General features: G+C 42.9%; 1 protein-coding gene across 6 annotated transcripts; it reads right to left on the minus strand.

Annotated features, from left to right (window-relative positions):
- Window positions 1–389: 389 nt before the first annotated feature.
- Max (MYC associated factor X) lies at window positions 390–25,257 on the minus strand. Of its 6 annotated transcripts, XR_007107328.1 has the most exons (6): window positions 25,009–25,257; window positions 24,266–24,292; window positions 16,276–16,383; window positions 3,156–3,279; window positions 2,615–2,699; window positions 1,797–1,924 (listed from the first exon to the last, which is right to left on the minus strand). XR_007107328.1 is itself a non-coding variant. In XM_047542262.1 (5 exons), the coding sequence occupies exons 1-5, from the start codon at window positions 25,042–25,044 to the stop codon at window positions 1,737–1,739; spliced, it is 483 nt and encodes a 160-aa protein (XP_047398218.1). In that variant the 5' UTR covers window positions 25,045–25,257; the 3' UTR covers window positions 390–1,736. The 6 variants fall into 6 exon arrangements, 5 of the variants coding, with proteins under 5 accessions (XP_047398218.1, XP_047398217.1, XP_047398220.1 ...); XM_047542262.1 differs by lacking the exon at window positions 2,615–2,699 and having other exon boundaries at window positions 390–1,924; XM_047542261.1 differs by lacking the exon at window positions 2,615–2,699 and having other exon boundaries at window positions 390–1,924; window positions 3,156–3,285.
- Between the last annotated feature and the right edge of the window lie 296 nt (window positions 25,258–25,553).

Below are 25,553 nucleotides of genomic sequence, written 5' to 3' on the forward strand. Positions count from 1 at the left end.
GAAACTGAAAGATCCTGATAAACGCCAGCCACCTCTGGGTAATCACTATCAAGAGAACCCGAACCACATCTCTAGGCCACCAAATCCCCTAAGGGTCATTAACCAAAAGATCAGTCGGAATTGGATCTAGAAATGTTGCCAGATAACTGCCACCTGTGGGAACCCCAAGTCTCCTTCTGATGAACACTGTCACCAACACCCATTTATTCACTCTCCCAAGCTAAAAAGAGCCCTCTAAACAAAAGTGACTATGGCACTCCTAGTTCTGCAAGTACCAGGAAGAGACCTCTGCTCATCATTCAGTCTTCCACACAGGGCCAGCATCTTCCAGAAGGTTCTTCCCTCAACCATTTCAGCCTTTGCAGCGGCAAGAAGACACCACCACCAAGAAGGATAAAATAAGTTTTTATTTATAGTCTTATAGTAAAGGGGGAAGCCTTAACTTGCAAGACAATTCTTCGGCAGTATGTACAACATACTTTTTATTTCCATGGAATGGAATCAAACACAGACTGAGACTACAGAGTATACACTAGAGATCAGCAAATGCCAGGAACGGAGTAGGAAAAAGACAAAGAAATGAGGCCTAAACACACAAAACCCTTCACTGGGATCTGTTGACCACAGCCAGAACCAGGGCTGGATCACACAATGGAGACAGGTTCCAGAACAGGAGGAAGTGGGGTGAGGGTGGGGAAAGGGACCGCACTGGGGTGCGGGTTTAGTACCAGGTAAATTGCTCTTGGTATTTATATTACAAAATCAGTTGGCTCTATTTCTTAGAAATACACACGAAAAGAAAGGAAGATTTGATCATTACTTTATGAATCTGTCGCTTTGCAATACCGACATCATCAGAAATAGGGACAATTCACTCAGATTCAAATTTCAGTAGCAGGAAATAAATATCAAAACATCATCACTGGCCCTCAATACAAAACCTCTACCCCACCCAATGATCCCTCCCTGTCCCACCCCCAAATAACCACCCCCTACCACTCCCTGGTGGCTGCCGCTTCACTGCTGCCATCTCCCATACATACCACAAGTGTCACACGGCCCTCCATAAGGCTGGCACTGCAGGCTTAAACAGCTGGCTGAGAGAAGCGGGAGTGAAACGTGCCAAGGACTCTGCAAATCTGTCCCCACTTTCCTTTTATACCACAAACTTCTTCAAGGTCTGGTCTTTCAACAAGAGTGATAAATAGCTTTTTAGGATTAAAAAAAAAAAATCCTTATGAAGGAGAGCGGGTAATTCTGATTATTCCAAACTGGTCATCTTCTCAAAGTAGAGCAGTTCACAGATTCACAAAGTCTATCAAACAAGGGCGAGGGGGACCGGGAGGAGAGGCCCGGCAGGGCAGGCGTCCTCCAGGCACGTGCCCCGCAGGGCTGGAGGAGCTGGTGGGGTGGGCAGGACACCATGTGCTCAGAGGTCCGGCCGGCCGTCTGTCCTCCACAGAAAAAGCTGCCAAGTTGGGGTGTTTTGGTTTAAAAATGTCTGGTGGGGACAGGGAATCCCTGAAGGGAATACATTTAAAAAAAAATTTGTGGAAATGGGGAAGGAGAACGAGAGCTGTTGTCCAAGAGCTTCTACGTAAAAATAAAAATTAAAAAAAAAAAGAGAAAAATAAAGAGTCTCTTAAATGGTTCTGAGGGTTCTAACGATGAACTGAGAGGAGGATGAGACGACGGAGGAGACAGACAGTTTTTATTGCTGGCCTGCTCTGTGTGGCTTAGCTGGCCTCCATCCGGAGTTTCTTCCTGCTTTGGGGCTCTTCAGGCTCTGATTCCGAGCTGGAGTCAGAGCCCCCATCGAAGGCAGAGATGGTGCTGCCCTTGGCGTTGGTGTAGAGGCTGTTGTCTGAGGAGGGGTAGTTGGTCTGCAGTTGGGCGCTCGACCTCGCCTTCTCCAGTGCACGGACTAAAAAGCAACCGAGGGAGCACGTTACCACCTTCTGGAGACTCGGGGAGTAACCAAGTCTCAGACTCAGAGTCCAGCCTGTTCTTCCTAAGGGCTTGCTTGCTGGCCCGCCCAGGCTCAGGGTGGCTCAGACAGAAGAACTCCCTTTGGGTGGCTGTTCCACCCACACACTTCATTTCCCTTCCCTCCTTTCCCAGCTGGACCTGGGTGCCTCGCAGATATGGCCAGTCACTCTGCCATTCCACCCAACCCTGAAGAGAAGGCTTGTGATGTCACCGTCCTGCCATGGAAGCCCAGCGTAGAGACCAGAGCATGAGCTCCCCTGTGGGATTCAGCGGTGCAATGACAAAGAAGAAGCCAGCCCAGCAATGCCAGGCTTCACAAGGGTGTGAAGGCCACACAATAGCAGGAAAGGATGATGTAAGACGTACTGGCCAAAGAAAAGTTTTGGTTTAGCTCTCATGTACAAGATCCACTTGGAATGACAAGCTGGACACTTGGAAGCAAGTCACCGATACACACAAAATACCTGGGCCTTTTGACAGATAGCCCCTACATGCAGGTTGCTCGGCCCCTTAACCAACCCTCTGATGCCACCCACTGCCCATCCCTTGGTTCAGCTCAGCTTGAATAAAACCCATTCGTTTTATTTATTTTATTTGAGGTGTTCTAACCCAGGTGGTTACTTGCATTTCCTTTTACTTGCATCTTCCATGAGGGAGGAAGAGAAGTGAATTCCCCAGGAACAAAGAACTTGATCAGCTCTGGCTTTCCCCTGTGGTTGTAGGAAAAGGCGGGTGTGAGCATTTGAGAATAGCAGGGGCCTGGCCCGTAGGCTGCCCTGATTGGACTACCATTGACAATGGGGAGGGCTCACTGTCCCTGAACACCTGGAGTCTCTGGTACTTACATATAGCACATTCCACTCCAAGGACCTCAAAGCTCTTATCAGACACCTAATGCCAGGTGTGATCCCTACTGCAGGCAGAGCACCTGAGTCCCGAGAAAGGGAGAGATCAGGCCAGAAAAGATACAGCCTCCAATGTCCAACTCCCTAGCCTCCACTGTCTCCTCACTGGCAGCTCAGGTCTTCCTCTAACACTCAACTACAAAGCCGAGACTGCTTCTGAGGCACGCTCTGGGACTGGCTGACTCTGCAGGCCCAGGTGTGAAAGCCCCGACCTGGCCGGAGCACAGCAGGGCCAGATGCCCCACAAGCTGGGCCGCTCACCTTGCTGCTCCAGAAGAGCATTCTGCCGCTTGAGGTCATCGATATCTTGCTGGTGCGTGTGGTTTTTCCTTCGCATATACTGGATATACTCTGTGGCTTTGTCTAGGATTTGGGCCCGGGATGCCTGTTGCAATATGAGAAAAAGCACAGGGGACAAAATAAAGACCGAGTCTGGGTAGTAAGGGAACCATGACCTTCCATGGCACAGCATGAGAGACTGGGAACAGGAGGGCAAGGTGGGAAAAGGCCGAAGAAACAGTGATGGATACTTAAGGCCTTCTTTGTGCCAAAGTGCCCAGTGCCTCACAGAGCTTACCTCACAAGCAGAGTCTCAGAAGGAGCTCTGCCAGGAACCCAAGGCTCAGAGGAGTACACTGGCTTATTCAAAACCACCAGCTAGGCAGCGGTGGTGTCTGGCCTCAGTGCTGGGCCATCTGACTCCTGAACCCTCACTCCTCCCAACCCCTCTCGTTCTTTAGGGTGCATTAAAGTTTCAGCTTAGCTATGTCTGAAAACATCAAAATCCCACTTAAATGAGAGGTTGAGTCACTCATACTCTGCTAAGGCCTGGCAACAGGCAGTGGTCCAGAATGACAAGAGCAAGGTCTTGGCTGGAGCTGGCTAGGGGTAAGAGTAGGTACAATGGTTTGCACCAAGGTCTTAGACCTCAGTCAAATCCCCAAATCATCGTTAACTAGTTCTAACTGAACACCGCTGTTGTGTCACTGTTTGAGTCTTCCCAGCTGAAGAGACTGCATGAAGACTGTCAGTGCTTGATGTCAACACAGGAAGGGCATGAGATTGGGCCCCTTCAGGAAGCAACCACATCTCTACAATAGCCACAGGTGGCACTGTCCTGTCAGAGGAACATGTTAATTAACCAATAAAATGGATGTCAGGTCACTGTCCCTGGGAGATTTCCTCTGGGCCGCAAACATGGCCAGTTATTTATGACCAGGCAGCCAGCAGCCAAATTGGCAGAATGGAACAAAGCCAAGAGAAGCCCAAGGAAGGGTTGACTAGGAGCTGAGATATAGCATTCACAACATAGAGATTCCTGAGCACCAGGAAAGCTTCTTACTGATAGGAGGGTAGTTCTTCTTAAGTCTGTATTACAGCCCAGTAATACAGTCCTAAACAACCAGAACACAACTGGGGGGAAAAGCAAAGAAAACATCCACACTCAGGCTAACAAACTAAATTTACTTGTGTTGAATCCCAACAGTCTCAAATTATAGACGTCAGGGTGAGCTGGGTATCAGAGTGGTATGGAAGGCTTCAGTTTATTTGCCAGTCCTTGGAAGTACCAGAATTTCGAGGCTTTCCTCTTACAGTACCCTTAAGGCAATTTCCTCAAGAGGAAATCATTCGGATTCAATTAATCATTTTTATCTGATGCGAATTATGTGCAAGGTTCTAGGTAGACATTGTGGGGAAACACAATGTATTAGTCATGGCTTCTTTGCCGAGAAGCTTACTTACTCTCTAGCTGAGGAGGTATTATCTACAAGCAGACAAATCACATGCGGTGACGACAAGTGTAACCTGACTAGTACAGATTTTTCAGGCCACGGGAAAGGTGGCTTCTGGCTGGGGTGATTCCCTACTGTTGCCAGGCTCTGGTCTTGGTTCTACATTTCTCTCTCACGCATACATTCCCATGGGAAACAGTGAACACTTCGTTAGACCAACTCGGGGTTTGTGGGAAAAGGGTGCTAAGCAAGGAGAGCAGCATAGTCAAGGGCAGCGGGTGAGGGAGAAGCTAGATCTGTCTCCTTAGCTGAATGGTTAGCTTACGTAGGAAGAATGAGAAGACCTAACAACATACACTTCAGATGCTGTTTCCTGCATCATATCAGGGGTCATATCAGGGTCTAATTATTTGGTGATAAAATAGAGGGGGAAAAAGGTACATAATTAGGAGGCACTAATTAAAATACCCTGCCTCTTGGATACTAGAGAGGGAATTAAAACTGATTAATAGGGAATGAGAGGTGGTAAAGTTTGGGGATTCAAGAGGCAAAAGCGAGCTCTACACTGTCATTACTGAGCTCTGTACCTGCAAACACTTTCTTTTCCATGGCTATTTCTTATTCAACAAGAAATCCTACAAGACCCCACCTAGCCCTGCAAACTCTACCTTCTCCATCCCTAATGTAATTGCTATGTATGTCTATATCCCAAGCTCTCTTCAAAAATTTTTTTTCAAGGGGTTGGGGGCTGTAGTGGTGCATGCCTGTAATCCCAATGGCTTGAAAGGCTGAGGTGCTAAACAATTTAGCAACACACTGTCTTAAAATGAAAAATTAAAAAATTTTTTTTCAGCACTAGGATTGAACGAACCCAGGCACTCTATCACTGAGTCACATTCCCAGCCCTTCTCTATTTCTTTTTTTTACTTCAAGACAGGGTCTTGCTAAATTCCTAAGGCTAGTCTCAAACTTGTGATCCTCCTGCCTCAACTTCCCAAAAAACTAGGATCACAGGATTGCACCATTATGCCTGGTTAAATTTGCCTAATTTAAAGCTATTTTTTCAACAGTTCCCATAAGGCAACATTACCTCTTTTTTAACACCTGTGTGTATCTGGGACAAGGGCAGAAAAGCAAAATTTTTGAAACCAGAGAACACTGGCAAATATAAGAAGTGATGACTTCTACTGAGTAGCAGCCTGTGTGTTCCCAGGTTCTCTATCAGATATTTCTACATGAAACCATGAAATTAGTACTACAAAGTAAAAAGTGAATGGTGAGCACAGCTTAACAAGCCAGAATAAGAAAAATATCCACGAGTGATGGCAGTTTCCACCTCAGGATAGTTTTGGGAAGAAGATTAAAATTCCTAAGTGCTCAAAACAAGAGTACTCTGCTCTGAAAACAAAAGTCCTCTGGGTCTTTCTCAGGGTGCTCTTAACCCCTTTAAAAGATGGTTCAGAATTAATCTTATCCTTTCCAGGTTACTCAATAAGAACTAAAATTCAACAAAAAATTTAAATAGCCACAAAATACAAAATGTCTCCAAATTTGCGTATAGTCCAGGGGGAGCCTGAAGTTAGAAAATGCTAGATTCATCTAAAACCCCCTCCCCTCCCATCTTTCCAAACCACGACAAAATCAAGTGACCAGCCATAAAACCAAGGTGTGAGCAGGCCTTTCCTTGCCTTTATGAGTTTATAATATGTACATAAACATGAAGCCAGCAAGAAACCCTGGGATTTATGGCATGGACTATGGAATAGCCCTGGGTTTTTAGTTTCTCTTTCCTGAAAAGCCTCTCAGTCAGCTGAGTCAACTGACAACATTCACGTGAGTATGCTGACCAGATAGGACCTGGAAAGTCAACATGATGCCTTTGGGTATTTAGTAAGGACATGAATGATTTTCTTGCCCTTCTAGTTTTTGCAATGAGAGGGCGCTAATTTCCAATTCTACCTTTTTGAGCAGACACAACTCTCCTGAACAGCTTAGACACAGCCATGGGACAGGACAGACCATGGCTAATGAGAATAGGTAGACACACAAAAAGATGCCAGATCTTGTTCCAAATCTATGCATGCACAGAGCAACAGAAGTAATGATGAAGACAATGATGATAATGGCAGCACATAACACTAATCAAGCCCTTACTAAGTGCCAGGCATCCTTTTGTTTGTTAGTTCCTTTACTTTATAAAAAGGGAAACTGAGGCATAGAGTTGTAACTTAACCAATGTTTTATATGTGTGTAATTAGTAGGATGTAGAATCAGAATTTGAACCCAGGCCTCTGGGACACCCACATTTGAAAACAGAGGCAGCTGTAGATCCACTTTAAAAACAACAGAATTGCAGGAATAGTGTTGTCACAGAGGGGAGAATGAGGAGGAAAAGGATCTTGAAAGAGTCACTGATTGCCTGCAAGGATATCTATGAAAACCCTGGTGAAGGTGGTTTCCTAGCAGGAGAGAGAGTTGAAGCCCAATGATAAACTGGCCACACAGGTGCGGGAGTGAGCGGGAAGTAAAGCGATGGTGAAGCTAGTCTTTAGAACTTGGCAAAAAAAAAAAAAAAGTGAAAAACAGCAGCTTATAAAAATAGCAGCACTGAAGGAAGACCGTTTTTCTTTCCTTTTCCTTTTAAAGATAGTGAGAACCAAACAGGCTCCTAACAGAGAAGAAACAAACAGAGGAAAAGTCCAAGACGCAAGATAGCTTGAGAGGACTGAGTGAAGCTGGCCCAGGAGAGGAAATGTCAGCTCCCCGCAGTGCTGCTGGATTCAACTGCCTCTCGGCAGCCCTGAAGGTAAAAACAAAATGGATTATGGGAGAAGACCCAGGTGTGGCAGTGAGGCCCCACAGATCTCTGTCCCTTCTACTGCTCTTGCTGCAGTTGCTTGCTGGGCAGCAAGTGCTCAAAGAGGAGGTCAGCCTACCCTCCATAGGTATCACTTTCACAGAACTCTGCTTCCAACAGAATCCACGCATTCCTCAAATCATGGCAAGAATCAACTTACATATTTCACAAAAGGCTGGGACCCCAAAGAGTTTGATTCTAATTAGAACCTTTTAAGACCCTAAATAATTCTTGAAGCCATTATCACTGATGCTTAGGATCAGGTCCAAAGTTATTAGGACCGATTTAAGGTAGCAGTTCTCAGAAGTTTCACACATTTCTGGTGCTGTGAATCTTATTAGAGTAACCTGGATTATGTAAAAAGTCAAGTTGTTCTAGAAAGCAGATAGGGAGAGGTGAGGCAGAGAGCAGTAGTACTAGATCATTAACATTAGGAACAGGACTGCCCTCCCAAGGTCCCACTGCTGATCTGAAAGAAAAAAAAAAAAAATGTTAGCTCTATTTATCACCTTTCCCCTTTCATGTCAAAAACATCATGCTGGGATGATGCTTCAGCTGCTGTCTTCTTCCAAGAAAAACTGCCATCGGGAAGAATAAAAAGAACAACTGCCTGATGTACCAACTGACTTTTATTTTGCACTAGGTATTTTAGGGAAAATAAGCCACTTATTTTCTGAGAACTACACGAGCTTTTACATGCATTAAGGGCCAGGAAGAGCTGGTATACATTTCAATTTGAGTAAGCCACCTTTGGAAATAAAAATCTTTTCATTTTTATCTTTTGAAAATAAAAATTAACAAATCTACATAATATTTGGGTCTCCAATAAACTAGTTAATCCAAAAATGGAACCCCATAGATGCCAACAAGGCAGGTTGGAAGGCTGTGACATGTTTTTTTTTTTTGGTGGGCATTAGGGAATGAACCCAAGGGCACTTAATCTCTCAGTCACATCCTCAGTCGTTTTTGTATTTTATTTAGAAATAGGGTCTGAGTTGCTTAGAGCCTCGTTAAATTGCTAAGGCCGGCTCTGAACTCCAGTCTGGCTGTGAGGTTTCTTAAAGGCATCCTGCTTCCAGGCCCTCTGCTGGACCAGCTGTAGGACTATTTGTTGATCATTAGGGAAAGGCAGTGCTATCATGCCCTGCAAGGGGCTTAATTAAAGCCAGGAGTCAGATATTTGTTTAAAAGTCGACACAAAACATTCTTTTTTCTCGTGCTTTTGATGGCTTGAAACCAAGGTGTGGCACTTCCCCATCAAACTTTGGCTGTGAAGTACAGTTCCCAAAAAAGGAAACAGAGTAAATAAACGTGTGGAAAAGTGTTTACTCCCACAGGTAATACACAAAATACAAAAGTTAATTACTATCATTCGTCTACTACATTAGTCATCCTCAAAAAAATAAATTCCAACGATAGTGAAATTGGGAGTCTCAAAATACTACCAAAGGACTGTCTTTAGAATTTGTTTGAAAAAATAAGAAATGAAAGAAGGAAAGAAGACATGAAAACAACCTTCCTGAAACCATCTTGCCAATACATAGCAAAAACCAGATGCTCATACCCATGATGCAGGAAGCCAACTGCTGGGACTCTAGTCTGTGAAAATGGCCATTCACCAAAATGTTCTCATCACCACAGTATTTATAAAATTTAAAAACTGGATACAACCCAAAATTAACCAACAGAAATGTGCCTAATGACTAAATATGAATGCTACATCATCTGGGAAAAAAACATGTTATTATGTAAAAGCAATAATGAGTTTTGTAACAATTTAATCCATGGAAAGTGTGCACATGACCAGAAAGGAATATAATAATAATAATAATAATAATATCACGTTTGCTTGCTTTTTAGACCCCATTTGCAATTTCATGAACTTAATATTAATTAGCTTTTGGGGGGAAGAAGCAAGTTTCTTTGATATCCACTTTAAGGTGGTGCCCGATTTCATAATGAAGTGGAAAGAATCTTAGAATTGTACTATCCAATGATACATACTAGCTACATGGCTAAACATTTGAAATGTGACTATTTTGAATTGAGATGTGCCAGAAATACATAATACACATAAGATTTTTAAAACAGTGTGGTGGCACACACATGTAATCCCAGTTCCTTGGGAGGCTGAAGCAGGAGCATCACAATTTCCAGGTTTGAGGTCAGTCTAGACAACTTAGTGAGACCCTGTCACGAAATAAAAATTTATATGGGGTTGGGAATATAGATCAGTGGTAGAGCACTTGCCTAGCATGCATCAGGCCCTGGGTTCAACTCTCAGTACAGCAAAAACAAAACAAAACAAAAAAAACCTTAGTGCAACAAAATAGATAAAACACCTCATTAATAATTTTTAATACAGTGACTGCATGTTAAAGTTGCACTTACTTTTAAATATTAGGTTAAATAAAATATATTAAAATTAGTTTCACTTATTACTCTTTTAGCATGTCTTTTAAAAAGTTTAACTGACTTTAGGGACTGGGGTTGTAGCTCAGTGGTAGAGCAGTTGCCTAGCATATGTGAAGCAGTGGGTTCAATTCTCAGGACTACATAAAATAAAGGTATTGTAAGGTATTGTGTCCGTCTACAACTAAAAATATTAAAAAAAAAAAAAAAAAAAAAAAAAGCTTAACTGACTTTAAATTAAACTATTTAAAATGTATTTGTGGCTCACATTAAATTTCTACCAGATAGTGCTTGTCATAGGATCACAGATCAAAGAGAAGGTTGGAGTTGTGTTAGATGAAGAAATTTTTTCTTCTTCCTATTATTCTAAAGTTTTTCTATTACGTTACAGGGAGAAAAAAAGGAAAAGAAATGCTAAAAGGAAGGTCTAGTAATCAATCCCATCCTTCCTAATATCAAATGCAAAAACAGTAAGGTAGTATCTCCTTGTTCTCTAGTACACTCTACTCTGCAGAGATTCCTGGAGAGATGAAAGAGGTTTGTGCTCTCTACAGCATCACATTCAGTTAGGTGATAAGATAACCACAGAAATAAGGAAGACACAAGAGGCCCACAAAGGGCCACTGGAGTTAAAGGCACCATGGTTCTAAGTGCAGTGAGGTAGAAGCTGGAGAAGAGGCACAAAGAGAGGACAAAGTGCCTGGACAAGGAGGTCTCTGAGTAAGTCTCTTCAACATGAGACCCAGACATCATCTGCGCCACCAAGCTGGAGTTGGATCTTGAGGAAAGACCTCAGAGAAGCAGAGATGACATTCCTGGGCAAACAGAGGAGGTGGTCCTCTGTCCACAGTAACTGGAGAGTTAATGTAAGGAAGGAGAAAAAGCAGGCGGGCAAGTTGGGCACCTCAAAGAACACAGAATGCTGTCCTTGCCTGAGCAGGCAATGAAAAGCCCGTGGAGGTCTTTAGCAAGACATAAATTCAATTTATAAAGAATTAAATAAATACAATGGTTGAACCTGGAGTTTAATGAAGACTGGGCAACTATGGGCACAATTCATGATGTAGAAACTTTAAGAAGATGCTAAGCTGGAGTCTGGTCAGAAAATAACCTTAATGAATAATATGTGAAATGGATAGGGCTACGGTTTATATTTAAAAGACATTCATTCTGCCAGCCCAGATATGATGTAGACACAGTGTTGTTGAATGAACTGCCTGCCTTAAAGGCATCCACCAGAAGGAGTCATCTCCCAGAATAGTGAGATTCCTCCCCTCAGTTTATTTAATAAAACTCACTGAGTTCCCTGTTCTATGCCAGGCATTAAGGGAAGAAAATGAACAAAAGGAGGCACATTCTCTGCCTTAATATACTTACTATGATGCAGTGTGGGTTGACAGTCATCAAATAATCACACAAATCTATATAAAACTACACCAGGCTGGCTGTGGGGTACACACTTGTAATCCCAGCTACTCAGGAGGCTGAGGCAGGAGGATCTCAAGTTTAAGACCAGTCTCAGCAACTTGGTAAGACCCTACCTCAAAATATAATAAAAAAAGATCTGGGGATAGCTCAGAGGTGATATGCTCGCTTACCACATGAGAGGCTCTAGATTACAATCACCAGTACTGCAAAACAACATACAAAACAAAACAAAAAAATCCTGCACTGGGTTAAGTGAAAGAAAGTCTCTGGCCTTAAGAATTTAAACCAGGCATGGGCGAATTTGTCTATAATCCCAGCTAATCAGTAGGCTAAGGAGGAGGATCACAAAGTTCAAAGCCAGCCTGGGCAATTTAGCAAGACCCTATTCTCACAAGAAAAATAAAAAGGGCAAGAGATGTAGCTTAGTGCTTGCCTAGCATGCACAAAGTCCTGGGTTCAAGTCTCGGTACCCCTGCTCCTTCCCCAAAAATCATCACATTCTTGTCACAAGGACTATTTGGTTTTAACATGTACCTGTGAAGGAAGCAAAACTTTAAAGGAATGAAACAGATTCACCCCATCTTTTAAAACTTCCCATTTGCAAGACCTTCAAAAGCAGACACCATCTTTAGGCCTTTAACCTCTATAGCACTCGTGGTTTCAATCACACAGGTGAGCACATAGAGCTGGCTGTTGCTACTTTAACAGGTTAAGCAAGCTGCTGTTTTCTCCAGTTCTCTCCATAACTATGGATTGAGAACCTACCACGTGCCACAAACTGTGATGGGAGCTAACGGGTGATGTCTTCAGTCTCCCCAAAATCCACAAAATTCCAAACTGAAAGCTGACTAGAAGAAATCGGTTTTTATTTTCACTTGAGGTTACATTCTCTTTTCCACATGGCTCCAGAAGGGAGACATGCAGAGCACAACTGCCTGACAGAGCAACACACAGGCATTTAGGAAGAAATTTACAAGATGAGAAACTACTATAAACTGCTATACAGCTACAAATAGCAATGGTGAAAATAACCCTCTGTTGCTGATGTCCACCATGCTAAGGAGTCAGGACTGACTCATTCTGGCTCAAGTACTGGGGCTAACTTATGGGGTAGAGAACAAAATTATGCCCCCATATAAAGGCAACCTGACAGGATGTCTACCAGATCCAGCCCCCACACAATCGCATGAGCTCAGTGTCAGTAAACCACTAAGTAACATTCTCTAGTACCCAACTAAGACCCTAAAACAAAGAATAATTTCTGCAAAGTACCATCTCCCTATTTAGAAGATGGTGCCACAGTTGATCTTACCCTCACAGCCTAACTGGCTGATGGTCGATTCTATCCCATCTTTACATGGGCTCCATGAGACACAAATGACTCAAAACAAGAGCTCAAGGGTTCAATTACTAACCCTGGAATTGATGACAAAACCCAAATAAATTGCCAACTGTAATGGTCTATTTTGCAGGGGGGTCTGAGTGTAGTAAAAAAAAAAAAAAAGCCAATAAAAACTTTCAATCCCCCTGCCTCAGCCTCCCAAGTCACTGGAATTATAGGTTTCTGCCACCACACCTGCCTTTTTTCCCCCCCAAATACAAGTATCTCCTATTTTTGGTTAGAATCCAATTCAATCAATACTGACTTCTCTATTAAAAAAAAAAAGCTTAGAATGCATTTCACAGATAATCCAAATACTAAGTAAAAAGTCATATGGAAATGCTCAAATCAAAGGAGACCAAAACAAGAAAAGTCCAAATCAAAGCTCTCCAAACTTCAAGAATCTGAGCTAAGGTGGGCACGATGGCACAACCCTGTAATCCCAGCAACTTGGGAGGCTGACACAGGACGGCAAGCTCAAGGCAGCCTGGGCAACTTACTGGGGACCTGTCTCAAGATAAAAAAGGGCTGGGGATGTAGTTCAGTGGTAGAAAACCCAACTTTAATCCCCAATACTAAACAAACAAACAAACAAACAAAAAACAATAAATAAATAAACTGAGTGCCCCAAAACTCATACAGTAAAATAATCATTTCATGATTATTTACATTAATGTCACAACCTTAATTGCTGCAATCCAAATCAAAAATGAGTCAATTTCCTTTGGTTCAAATACCACATTTTTTTTTAAATTGCAACACTTAGTGAGACCAAACAGTTTTGTTAGACACACTACATCTGTGAAACTGCTGACAGACAAGGGAATAATGAAGGTTATGCTCTTCATATGGGAAGGAGCTGGATTCAACCAAAGTGAAGAGCACACAAGACAGGAGGATTCCAAAGTTAGAATGGCATCCAGCAAATTCTCAAATTGGGGCTTTGGTGATTAACAAATCTCGTTCCCCTAGACCGTTCCTCTCCTGCTTATAAAAAAGTGTGAGCTTCTAAGAGGATCTCCTGTGATCATCCTTTCACTCAATCCTTTAGCCACTCTGGTCTCTTTAAGTTTCCTCGCTTGGCCCAGGAACATTCCCTGGTTCCTGCTTCGGGGTTGCTACTACACTGGCCTGGCCCTCCCTCTGCCCTGGAAGGTTCATCACCAGATGGACGCAGTTCTTTCCTTCACTTCCTTCAAATCTTCACTCAAACGCCACCCTGACAGTGAGGTATTTTTTGTCTGCCTGAATTAAAATCACAACAATTCCTTCCTGGTTTAACTTTCCTTCATAGCACTAATCTGACAATAATTATTATTACTTTATTTTCTATCATTTCCTTATCAAAATAAGAGCTTGCTTCTATTTTGTTCACTGCTGTATACCCACTGCTGTATACAGTGGCTGGAAAAGAGTTGAATCTATATGAATGCTGAAGGGAGTGAGAAAAAGTCAAAGGGCTACAACAAATGACAAACTACTGTTTTTAAGGCTACCTAAGTCAGACTTTCAACTCCCCACTGCCCCCAGTACTGGAGATTGAACCTAGGAAAACCACCACTGAGCTACATCCTTGGCCCTTTTTCAGTCAGGGTCTCACTAAGTCACCCAGGCTGACATCAAATGTGTAATCTTCCTGCCTCAGCCTCCCAGGTTGCTGGGATTACAGGTGTGCAGCATTGCACCTGGCTAAACCTTCAACTTTCTTGAAGGAAACAGCGGGATTTAGGATAATGAGATTATAAGGATTTAAGAAAGAATGTTTTGGCAATGTGAAATAGGCTGGGTAAGGAGGATAGTTGTGGTTCTTTCACAGTGTTTTTAAACTTAAAGATGCCTGCGAATCATTTGACTGCTTATTGTAAAAGCAGGTTTCCAGGCCTACCTCCAGGAAGCTGACTTGGTAGTGATTCTGATGTGAGTGGTCACAGCCCACCCCTTGGGAAGCACTGACTTCACGTCACTCATTCATATAAGATGTAGAAGGCAGTTCTTGTCCATGTAGCTCACAGAAACTATGTTAATTGATAACATGGTAAAGGAATAAGCACTGACATCAACAGCTGAGACACACATAAGACATAAGCTTTTGCACACGTGTATTTCAACTAAAAGGGTGAGTCTCTCCAGTCAAAAAAATTTCCTGTGGTACTTAGACAGTGTTGTACCCAGGAATGTTGTTATTCCAGGTAAGTACCTTTGTTTGGGACCATTAAATCAAGTTCATACTAAGTAGGTTTAACCCATGGCGAATTCTGGTTTCGCAATACTAGGTATTCACATGGCCTGCTTTGTGTTCTTCATAAAGGTCAGACCTACCCCATGCTTCAGGTGCATGGAAAGCCACACCTTAGATAAAGTACAAAACACATGACTTACCACAGTATAATCAAATCATAATGGTTCCCGATTTAATATTAGTTAACAAACCCAGGACCCCCAATACAGAGCTAATCAAAAGAGTCACTCAAAAGTATACCCAAGGGCTGGGGAGATAGCTCAGTTGGTAGAGTGCTTGCCTCACAAGCACAAGGCCCTGGGTTCAAATCCCCAGCACCACAAAAAAAAAAAAAAAAAAAAAGTATACCCAAGAGCAAAGATTATTCTTAACAAAAGATGTTTCTTTTCTTTTGTGAGTTGGGGATCAAAACCAGGACCTTACACATCCTAAGCAGGTTATCTACTACTGAGATCCATCTCCAGCCCAAAATAGCTGTTTCTTTAAACACTGGATCACAGATACCTGCTCCAGGCAAAACCACAGGTTTCTTCCCAATTTGCCACTTATTCCACTGAAGGGCTGCAGGGACCAGCCAGCTACACTAGTGTCAAGAATAGAATTAACTGTGCAGACAGATGTTTCCTCTAAATTCCAAGGAGTGACCCTAAACCGTAAGGCTTTTACTCAAAGACTCTGTTTTTTGAATGCAGAAACAGCTGGTGTCCACCCCTCCAGGAAAAACGCTAGTTTCTGGAGGCCATCAGTGGGGCTGGAGGAAAGGGAATGACTATTTTTTCCTTCTATTTCTTATGAACATGTCTCTACTCAAGTTTTTTGTTCTAAAGTCTAAATTACTCTTTACGTACTTTAGGGAAAAGGGTTATCAGGGCTGTGAAGTCACTCGTGCCCAGATTGGTTCACAGACACACCTGGAATGCTCTTTACACTAAGTACTGATGTAAAACCTTATAAAAGAAATTCTCAGAGGTCTGGGGATTCAATGATCTTGGGAACCTTTAGTGTGTCCCCAAACTAACTACAGGTTAAGCGCCGTACTAGAATGTATAGTTATAATAATTTCTTGAATTAATTTATTAGATACAATACTAGTTTGAAAAACCACTCATACTGATGTCTTACAAACGGCCCCATTATATCTGATATATTTCTACTAAAGATAAACAAGAGCAAGTAAGGTGTGTGATGATAGGCCAAAGAATTTTTAAAAAAGGAAAGAAACCAAGCCATCTGAATATCTCTTACTGTATTTCTTTCCGGATAGAAGTGTCCTATTAAGTTCCACAAGTTACAAGTTAGTGGTGGCCTACTGGCTTTCTCAATAAACTCACCTTCTCTCCTTGGAGTGATGGGACTGAGTCCCGCAAACTATGAAAGCTGTCTTTGATGTGGTCCCTGCGTTTTCGTTCCAGTGCATTATGATGAGCCCGTTTGTCAGCCTAGAAGAATGGGAGAAAGAGTACATTAAGACAACACTCTTTCGGCTTAGTACAAGGTGAGTGGGGTACAGCCTGGAAGTATATGCTGTCAGCGCTGTCCCTGGCGAGTGGACTGGGAAGATTTGTCGAGGTGGGAAGTTAGGAGTCTCCAGAATTAGGCTCTGCTAAAGGGGGAGAAAGGGGTGAGGAAGGCTTGCGACAGGAACATCCAAAGTAGCTCGATGCATCCAGCTCATGCATAAGTAAAATCAAAGTTATTCATGGGGACAAAGCGTGACTCTCCTGCAACACCAGTGTCCCCAACTTACTTATGTGGCAGAACAGCTACCAGTTGGTGGCTGGGAGGTGACTAGGGAAATCTCCAGTGGGCCCTTTCCTAAGATCTGATTACCCCCACTGTAAGAGAGTTCGGCGGAGGGGGTGCCCCAGGAGGAGTTGAGTCACTGGTGCAGTGCTGCTCTCTATGTGAAACCCACCACCGGAGGCTCTGCTCTGGTCTCCAGTCTGCTTAAGGCACTAGTTTAACTCTCCCACCAAATCATACAACAGAAATTAAAACCTCCAGAAAACCCAACTGCATAAAATCTGAGATCACAATAACAGAACTGATAAAGATGCTAACTGCATTCAGAGTCCCTGTTTTTTAAAACACATCCAAGGTGCTATCCTTGCCAAGGCTGAGCCAGAAAGGTAGTTCTGACAAGGCAGGCCTTCCGACGCCCACATGCTCTGAATAAATTCCTTCAGGCACCTGTGGCAGGTCAGGCTAATCAGACAGTTTTCTAAATACTCAAATCAAAGTCTTCAACCTGTCCTGCTCCTGCTTGGAATCACAAAGAAGGCAGCAAAGACTGCCAACAAATCGGAACAGAAAAGTACCTCCAGTAAAGACAGTGCTGGGGAGCAATATAAGAGAGCTTCAGCAGGTCAGCATTAAAAGGATATCCCTTCCAAATGGAACACAAGTGCTTAACAATCGAAAGCAAGAACTGCACCACACCTACACTTGGATAATTATGGAGAATATGCTCTGAGATTTACCTTGAATATACCGGGTTGCAAGGAGCTAGCCTAGAGAGCAAATCTGCATATGGGAAAATGAGGTGGCTTTAATCCACTCGTACAGAGGGCCAAGAATTTTTAAAAGGAACCAACAAGAGTAAATAACTTGGCTTAGCACAATAATGCCTCCAATGAATTTTTTTACTAGATAAAATGTATAGACAAAAATCTACTGTAAAGACCAGAGTTGTGAGAATAAAGGATTTCTAATTCTCATATTATCTAATCCTAAAAGTCTGAGTCATTCCAGAGGAGGAGAGGCCAGGAGCAGTTGTGGTCATCTTAATTATACTTCCTGGTCTCTCAAGCATACACCTAGCCTATACAGCTCTATCGAATGGACACGTAGTTCCCATCACAGTCATGATCCTTCAGAGCATGCCACTCTTTGAAGACAGAAAACACTTCTAAAGCTAACCCATCTTAAGTCAGAATTCACCATAAAGTGAGTACTTCCTAGACCACAGTGATGTATGGAATAGTATGGGGAACTGAGAGGATAATCAAGTTCAGAACACCATATGACCTGAATCTAGAGGACTTCAATATCAGGGGTGCTCTGGTAATTTTTAAAATTTTGGTGCTGAGTATTGAACCCAGGGCCTTACACATGCTAGGCAAGTGCTCTACCATTGAAACCACCCCCAGTCCAGAGACAGGTACTCTGTATCATGATACAACCTTGAAGCAAAAAACTGTAGATACTTTCTAACAGCAGTAAGAAGTACCTTAAAGGAATTAAACATATTTAAGTACTAAGTCCTTGTCCAACTTTTTGTTCCCACTAGTCATCCACACAAAGGTAAACTGGGCTGGGACTATCTACCTGAGGAGCTTAGAAGGACAAGGGCTGACATTTGGCATGTATCTGCCTCTCCTGTGTTTGCTATGTACTCTTCCAAGATGGTCTATTTACATGCAAATTAATCGCCCAGCTTTGGTCTCCAGCAGCAGCCTAAGATACTCGGGCTACTAAATCACCCTGAGTCCTGGCCCTCCTCCCAGCTTAAGAGCTGTGCACAGAAGCAGTGACAGCAGAATTACCCACAATCCCTCCTGTTGATACAAATAAAATTCTAATCATCTGTTTTCTTTCTGGGAGAGCCCTGTAAATCACAAACAGCTAGAATCATGTTGGACTTGGTTTTACTGATCCTGTACTAGAGGCATGGAGTGAGGTAAAACCTAACACTGAAATCATCCCCACAATGCACTACTCTCCTCCCATTCACTGAGCCCTGAAAGGACTCAAATGGACAAGTCTTTCGGTTAGAGGACTGTAAGCGAACTTGGCTGTGGCCCATTAGCAGAAATCTTGGCTTCTCATCTGGGGCGCCAGCCAAGTTTGAGAAGTTGGCTCAACAAGGAAAAGGCAGCAGTCCACTGCCTGGTAGAGAGCTTGGGCTGGGGACTGTTGTTCTCAAAGTAGGGGATGGAATTTCTGTGGTGGTTCCAAGTCCAATTTAACTAACAGAATAGTGGAACCTTAGACCAATCCCTGCTGTCGTGTCCATCCCTGAGCAGCTAGGCCTAACCAGAATCAATTTTGGAGCTCTTGAGACAATGGCAAAGATATATTTTTTTCTCTTCAAAGCCTCATTTGCAAGAACAAGTTAAAAACATGCAAAACTAACACGCCTAATTCCAGGCAACTCTGAATTATAAGATATCACCAGTGGCTTTAAAGAGCACATGGAAAATTGAAAATCTAACACAAGGTTGAAAATTCTCTTCGGGAAGTATTTCCAAACCACAAATCCATCCAGCCTGATTACCCCATCCCACCCCACACCCAGAGAGCCAACTGGCAAGTTTATAACTGACTTGTTAACCACCTTTACTGGCTGGTAACCCTTTCCCAAAGGAACAAGATTTTAGAGTTGAGAAAGAAAATGGGTGAAGACTCTCAGTGTACAGCATCTGAGATCCTCCCACAAACTCAAAAGCATTTTTCTTTCTTTTTTTTTTTTTTAAAGGACCAAACAACTGTATCTTGAACAAGTAAGACTCAACTCAGATGAGCAAGCTCTCTTGCCTGTCCTGAGAGAGATGTCTCACAGTTTTCAATGTGGCAGTTTTCAATTCTGACACTGAAAACTACGTACCGAGAGCACCCTTGCAAATTAATTAGGCGCAATTTGAGTGGACAACAGAAGGTTTCTTGGGCTACTCAGCAGGCCCCCAAATTTCACCACAATACATCCTCCAGGAGCAAAGGATGCTGCTGGCTTTTCAAGCACATTGGATTGATAGTCTCGGCCAGAAAGCCTTTCCTTCAGGGCGTCCCAGACTAAGAAATACTAAGGGGCTAGGCAATACCAAAGAGTGGCCCACAGATGCTCAACAGTAACTACAGTACCAAATTGCTTCCAGCTTTGGCATCTCTGCTGAAGTTTTACTTAGCCTCTTAGTTTTTATTTCCACTAAACTTCCTGTACTGGTAGCCAGAATAAAATCTTCACCTATAATTTGTTCATCTCTGCTACTAACAAGTGTTAAATACAGACATTATTTTGTCGGCCAATAAATTGTTAAAACTGGCAGGTCATCAAAGCCAAGGAGTTCTGTTCAGAATTAAGGAAATCTCTTAAAATTATTTAAACTTATTACACAGAAAATGCATCTTCATTAGAGGCACAACATTGGTCCCAACCTTAAATTCTAGGCAAATAACATGGGAACATAAATGGTTTATTATTCAAGCATGCACAAGGTTCTCAGAACACTATTTCTTACAAGCTACCTTACACCTAATCCTTTTTATAAGGATTCCAATATAGAAAATATAGAGCCCAATATAGAAAATTATCAGCAATATAGGGAACCTATGTTGCCCACTAAACATTAACTGCATTTAAGGAATTTAAAGGTGCAGACAGGAGTTGTGCACACCTGTAATCCCAGAGACTCTTGGGAGGCTAAGGAAAGAGGATCACAAGTCCAAGGCCTGCCTCAGCAACTCAGTGAGACTCAGCAACTCAAAATTTAAAAAAGACTGAGGATGTAGCTCACTGGTGAAATCCCTGGGTTCAGCCTCATATGTGTATGTATGTATGTGTACATATATACATATATGTGAATTTCAGTGCATTTTAGAGGGAAGACAGCACTGCTTATGATTGTTATCAAGCTATTCTTAGTAAACACTAAGGATGCTGGAAAAAAAAAAGTCCCAAATTCTCAACAGAAAAAAATTTATTCTTTACTTCTGATAAGAAACAGAATAAAACTGAATTTCAAAGCAACTTAAAATATTTATTTTAGTCAACATGAAAACTGCAACATGAAATAATGGGCAACTGGGATGAGATGAATTCACTAAGGTCCCTAACATGAAGACATTAATTTCAATTTCCCAACACCTCTCCTGCTTGAAATTTATTGCCTGATTATATATTTCTGTCATCTAATGAATACATTTGTTTTCAAGGTTGTTCCTATCTTTGGTGCCTAAAAGAACTTGGGAACACTATTATCCAAAGGTAACACTAAACTATAGCCACTAAAGAGGAAGGATGCCTTGGTGAGGCAATTTTAATTGAAAACCAAATTGGTTTCACGGTCAACTCTTACACCATTATTGGCATCTCAGGGAAGAAAATAAAAAAGACTCAAACTTAAGAACATCTATCTTATGAGAAGACACTAGCTTCCTGAGTGAATTCCAATCTCAGAGGAATGACCAGACTCATTCCCTTCTGAATATTCTACAATTCTTCAAGAAGCGCTCAAAGAGCTCTGAGCCATTAAAAATACTTCACACCAGAAAGGTCAAGAAGTGGAATTGCACAGATCAGTTTTAAATTCCTAACAGATACACTGTAAATGCAACACGTTCAGTTACAATACATTGGAAAAGGCCTTGGTTTCCTGATCAACAGACTAATGCTACATTTCTTGTATACTTTCACTCTTTCCCAAAGAAATTTCTCAAAGCAAAAGGAACCTCTTTTATAAATCATACCTGTTCCAAAAATTTACCTTTAAATGCAAACATTTCCCTTAAAAAAAAAAAAAAATTAAAATAAGATAACATCAATGGGATTCTGTGATGTACTGAATTTAGTAATATTGTTCTGGGTTACTTCCTTTAACAAAAGCTTACTGGTAACTGGAGAAGCTGTTTTCAGTTTATACTGAGGCAACAAAAACATTCGTCAAATCAGTTTCACTTTCTGTTACAGTTAGTCTCACTTCCTAATTCTGTTCTTGCTGAATATCCTGCATATTTCATGTAAGGCCTACAAATTGTAGTGACAATTTAAAACATAAATGTCTCTTTTTCTATTAGGCCCATAAAACATTTTCCAAATAACTTTTTAAAAGATCATTTATTGTCCTAAATGATCGTTCACAGCCCACATCTTTTTCTTAATGTTTTTTCCCAAGGCAAAACTTAAGTTTTCACCCCTATCCCCCAAAACATATATTTATTTATATATCTATATATATGTCTATATGATATATCTATGCTAAATCTTAGAGAGTAAACAGATACATTCACAGAGGGGGAAAAATGGAATACTTTTTTACCCTACCCATTCACAACAGTTTGGTATACTGTAAAATGATCTATAACTCATCTGCTTTTTCTCTCCATGCTATTGTGATTACCTTGTGCCAGACAATACTCAAATCAACAAGTAGGTGTGTCAAATTAAAAGCAAAGGGTCTTGAGACAACTGGGTTCAATCCCTAGCACCAAAAAAAAAAAAAAAAAAAAAAAAGCAAAGGGTCAAACCTACTTCCCCTGTCTACCTCCAGAGTCAAAGGAAAAAAAAAATCCTAGGCACTTAAGAGCAAACCAAGGGAGCTGGGGATATAGATCATTTGGTAAGAGTGCTTGCCTCACAAGCACAAGGTCCTGGGTTCTAATCCTCAGTACCCACCATTTAAAAAACAAAAAAAAGAGCAAACCAAAAACATCTAGACAAAACAAGGAAATTAGCATTCTAGGAGAGTGGAAAGTTTTTAATAATTCAGTAAACGAATTTACATCAATACTCGTGTGGAAGAATATTTGAAAAGCAGAAAGCTTTCAAGAACTGTAAGCCAAAATTTCACAAAGAAGAAAACTTTTTTCTCATTTGAAAGCCAATGTAATCCCAATTTAATGGATGATTCTGCAAAGGAATTCTTACCAATCCTTACCCTCCAACCCTGATCAAACCCTGTGGCAGGTTTTACAACTGAAGATTTGAAGGAAAAAAAAAAAAAAAAAATTAAACCGAATGAGTCCCAAACACAAAACTCCAAGTACACATTATTAAGGATAAAATAACAGTAACTGGGGGGAAAAAAAAGGCAATTCAATATTCAAATATATTTATAAATATACATATTTGACAATATTCCAACAAGAAATAAAACAAATTATTTTTAGTTAACAATTATCCAGGGCTAATCCTTAAGACTCTCACAACTGCATCACCAATTTTTATGGAAATATCAGCTTGAAATAAATAAAATTTGTCTTCATACTTATCTTCTTGACAACCTGCACAATCTTTTTGGTTGCTCTAAGAGTAGGTACAACTAAGAGAACTTGCCTTCACCTTCAGATAGTCAATTCTTCCACCAGAGATTATCAAAGTGGCATCCTGCAAACCCCCAAAGAGTCGTTCTATACACCATTTTCAAACATCAGAAAAATGGGAACTGGGACTATAACTCCATGGTACAGTGCTTGCCTAGCATGTGCAGGGCTCTGAGTTCAATCCACAGCATGGTTAAAAAAAAAAAAAAAAAAAAATCTGAAAAATAACATGATTTCTAGTTTTTCTTTTAAAAATAGAATAGAAAGATCTTGGCAACACTGAGCCCTCACTCCAACCCACTGGAGTAGTGGCTGCCTGTTTAGAAATGGCACCCCAGTCCTCACTCCTTCCATCTACTTCTTGACAATCTCATTGCTTGGTCCCCACAGGCAGATGAATTCTTGATCCCAACCCCTCCACTCTTACTGGTCCCAACTGTCAAATATTAGATACTATGCTGTACCTATCTCTCTGATTTACTAGATCTGTTTTTCCTATCTATACCCACATTACTGTCTCAGACTCCAAAGACATTAGTGTCTGCACAAATCCACAAAACCATCTACTGAGAACATATATCAAAACCCTAAGACATTATTTTAACACGATATGATCTTATATACCACATTTCTGCAAAGCTGTCTCTGCAATGCCACATTTCAACATTTTATTGTTTTCTTTATATCTCTCCTTCAACTCAAATATTGAGTCAGACCACAAGCTGCTGTCTGTACATGACACTTTCATGATTCCACCTTTGGCTCCTCTACATTTACAATTTTTGCATAAGAATACCATGCTGTGCTAGATTCCAGGGGTCTGGAGCAGTCACATGACTTCTGGTTACAGCAGATTACTGCATGTGGCTTCAGCTTCACACAACTATGCAAACAGAATTTAAAACCTACTTGTTCTTAAATGAATCTTCTGGACACCTTGCCCCTGAAACAATACTACCATTCTCTTTCAGAATGCTTTATTTTTCATTTCTCGATTATATAGTGGTAGTCGGATCTCTCACCTGAAAACTACAGAACAATTAATGAATTGCACACAGCTCCTCTCACTCAGTCAACTCACTAGAATTTACCACCTGAGAATCTAGAATCATGAGATCTGCAAACCCCTCTCCCCAACCCCAGAAGGCCCCACCTCAACTCAGCAGCTAACAGGAGAGTTTACTACAATATTAAAAGTAATAGAACCACCTCTTTTTCTCTCTGACCCCAAAAAGGACTAAAATTGAACGGAAATGAAAATGAAATGGAGAGTAGAAGACGTACCGCAGATTGAAACCTCGGTTGCTCTTCCTGGAATAAGAGAGAAAAAAATAGAAAATATAGAAGTTATTTTTACACTTCGCATTCAATAATAAGAAAGAAAATGCCGGCGGCGGAGGAAGCGGCGGGTGGGGAGTCAGCCCGACACCCCTCCCTCCCTCTCTTCCCCCCCACCCCAACCCCCCAGCGGGATCCGGTAGCAGGGTAGGAGGGTCCTGAGCGCAGCCCCTCCTTCCGGGATCCGACCAGGGCCAGAGGGGTCCGAAGACTGTCTCCTCCCTCGGACCCAGCTCGGGCTTCTGGGCACTCCCCGCCCCTCACCGTCCTCCCTCACCCCTAGAATCCGCAGGTCACGGGAGGAGGGGGTCGCGGACCCAAGGGGCAGGTCCTGAGTGCCGTCCCCATTCCCAGGATCCGGACAATGGGATCCCAAGCACACCGCATCCCTGTCCCCGGATCCTGAGCGGGGTGGGGTGGGGTGAGAGGCCGCAGAACCCTTCTCCACGGAAAGAGGTGGGGGTCTCGGAGGCCGCGTGTCTGCTCCCCACCTCCAGCCCCAGGAGGCCGCTCCGGCCAGGAGCCCCGAGGGGAGCGAGCCGGGAGCGCGACGCAGGCGGTCCCAGCCCCCGGGGAAGGGGAAGAAGGCGGCGGCAGCCCGGCCCCATCCCGCCGTCGCCCCGCGGAGAGCCCCGGCCGCTGTCCCCGCCTGACAACCCGCACGGGAAGGAAGAAGCCCCGGGACTCACGTCGCTCTCCACCTCGATGTCATCGTTATCGCTCATTTCCTACGGCCCAGGGAGCGGCCACTGCAGCGGCAGCGGGGAGGGGGAGGGGCGGAGGGGAGGGGGACGTCACCGACAACAACAAGCCGAGTGCCCCCACACACACACTCACTCACTCACTCACTCGCTCCCTCACTCACACACACACACACACAACACGGGCGAGAACCACCTCCTCACTGCAGCACCGGATCAACGGCGGCACGCACGCCCGATCTGCCCCCCGCCACGTGACCGAGCTCGCCGCGCCGGGGCAGCCGAGACTTGTAGTTCTCGTCCCTCTAACTGGCGGCCCAGTGAGCGCCAGAAAAAACTACAAGTCCCATAAGGGATCGCACTCAGTCGCCGCCAGCCCGACTTGTTGACGGAGCCCAGCGCGCCTGCGCGCCTGGGAGGGGGCGGAGGGAAGTAGCGCGGTGCCTTCTGGGAGACGTAGTCCGCAGACCGCGAGTTGTCAGGAGGTTTTCCTCTCGAGGCAGCCGAGAGGCTGCCGGGAAGACAGGACACGT

This window comes from Sciurus carolinensis, chromosome 2 (assembly GCF_902686445.1).
Source record: "Sciurus carolinensis chromosome 2, mSciCar1.2, whole genome shotgun sequence".
Classification (NCBI taxonomy): domain Eukaryota; kingdom Metazoa; phylum Chordata; class Mammalia; order Rodentia; family Sciuridae; genus Sciurus; species Sciurus carolinensis.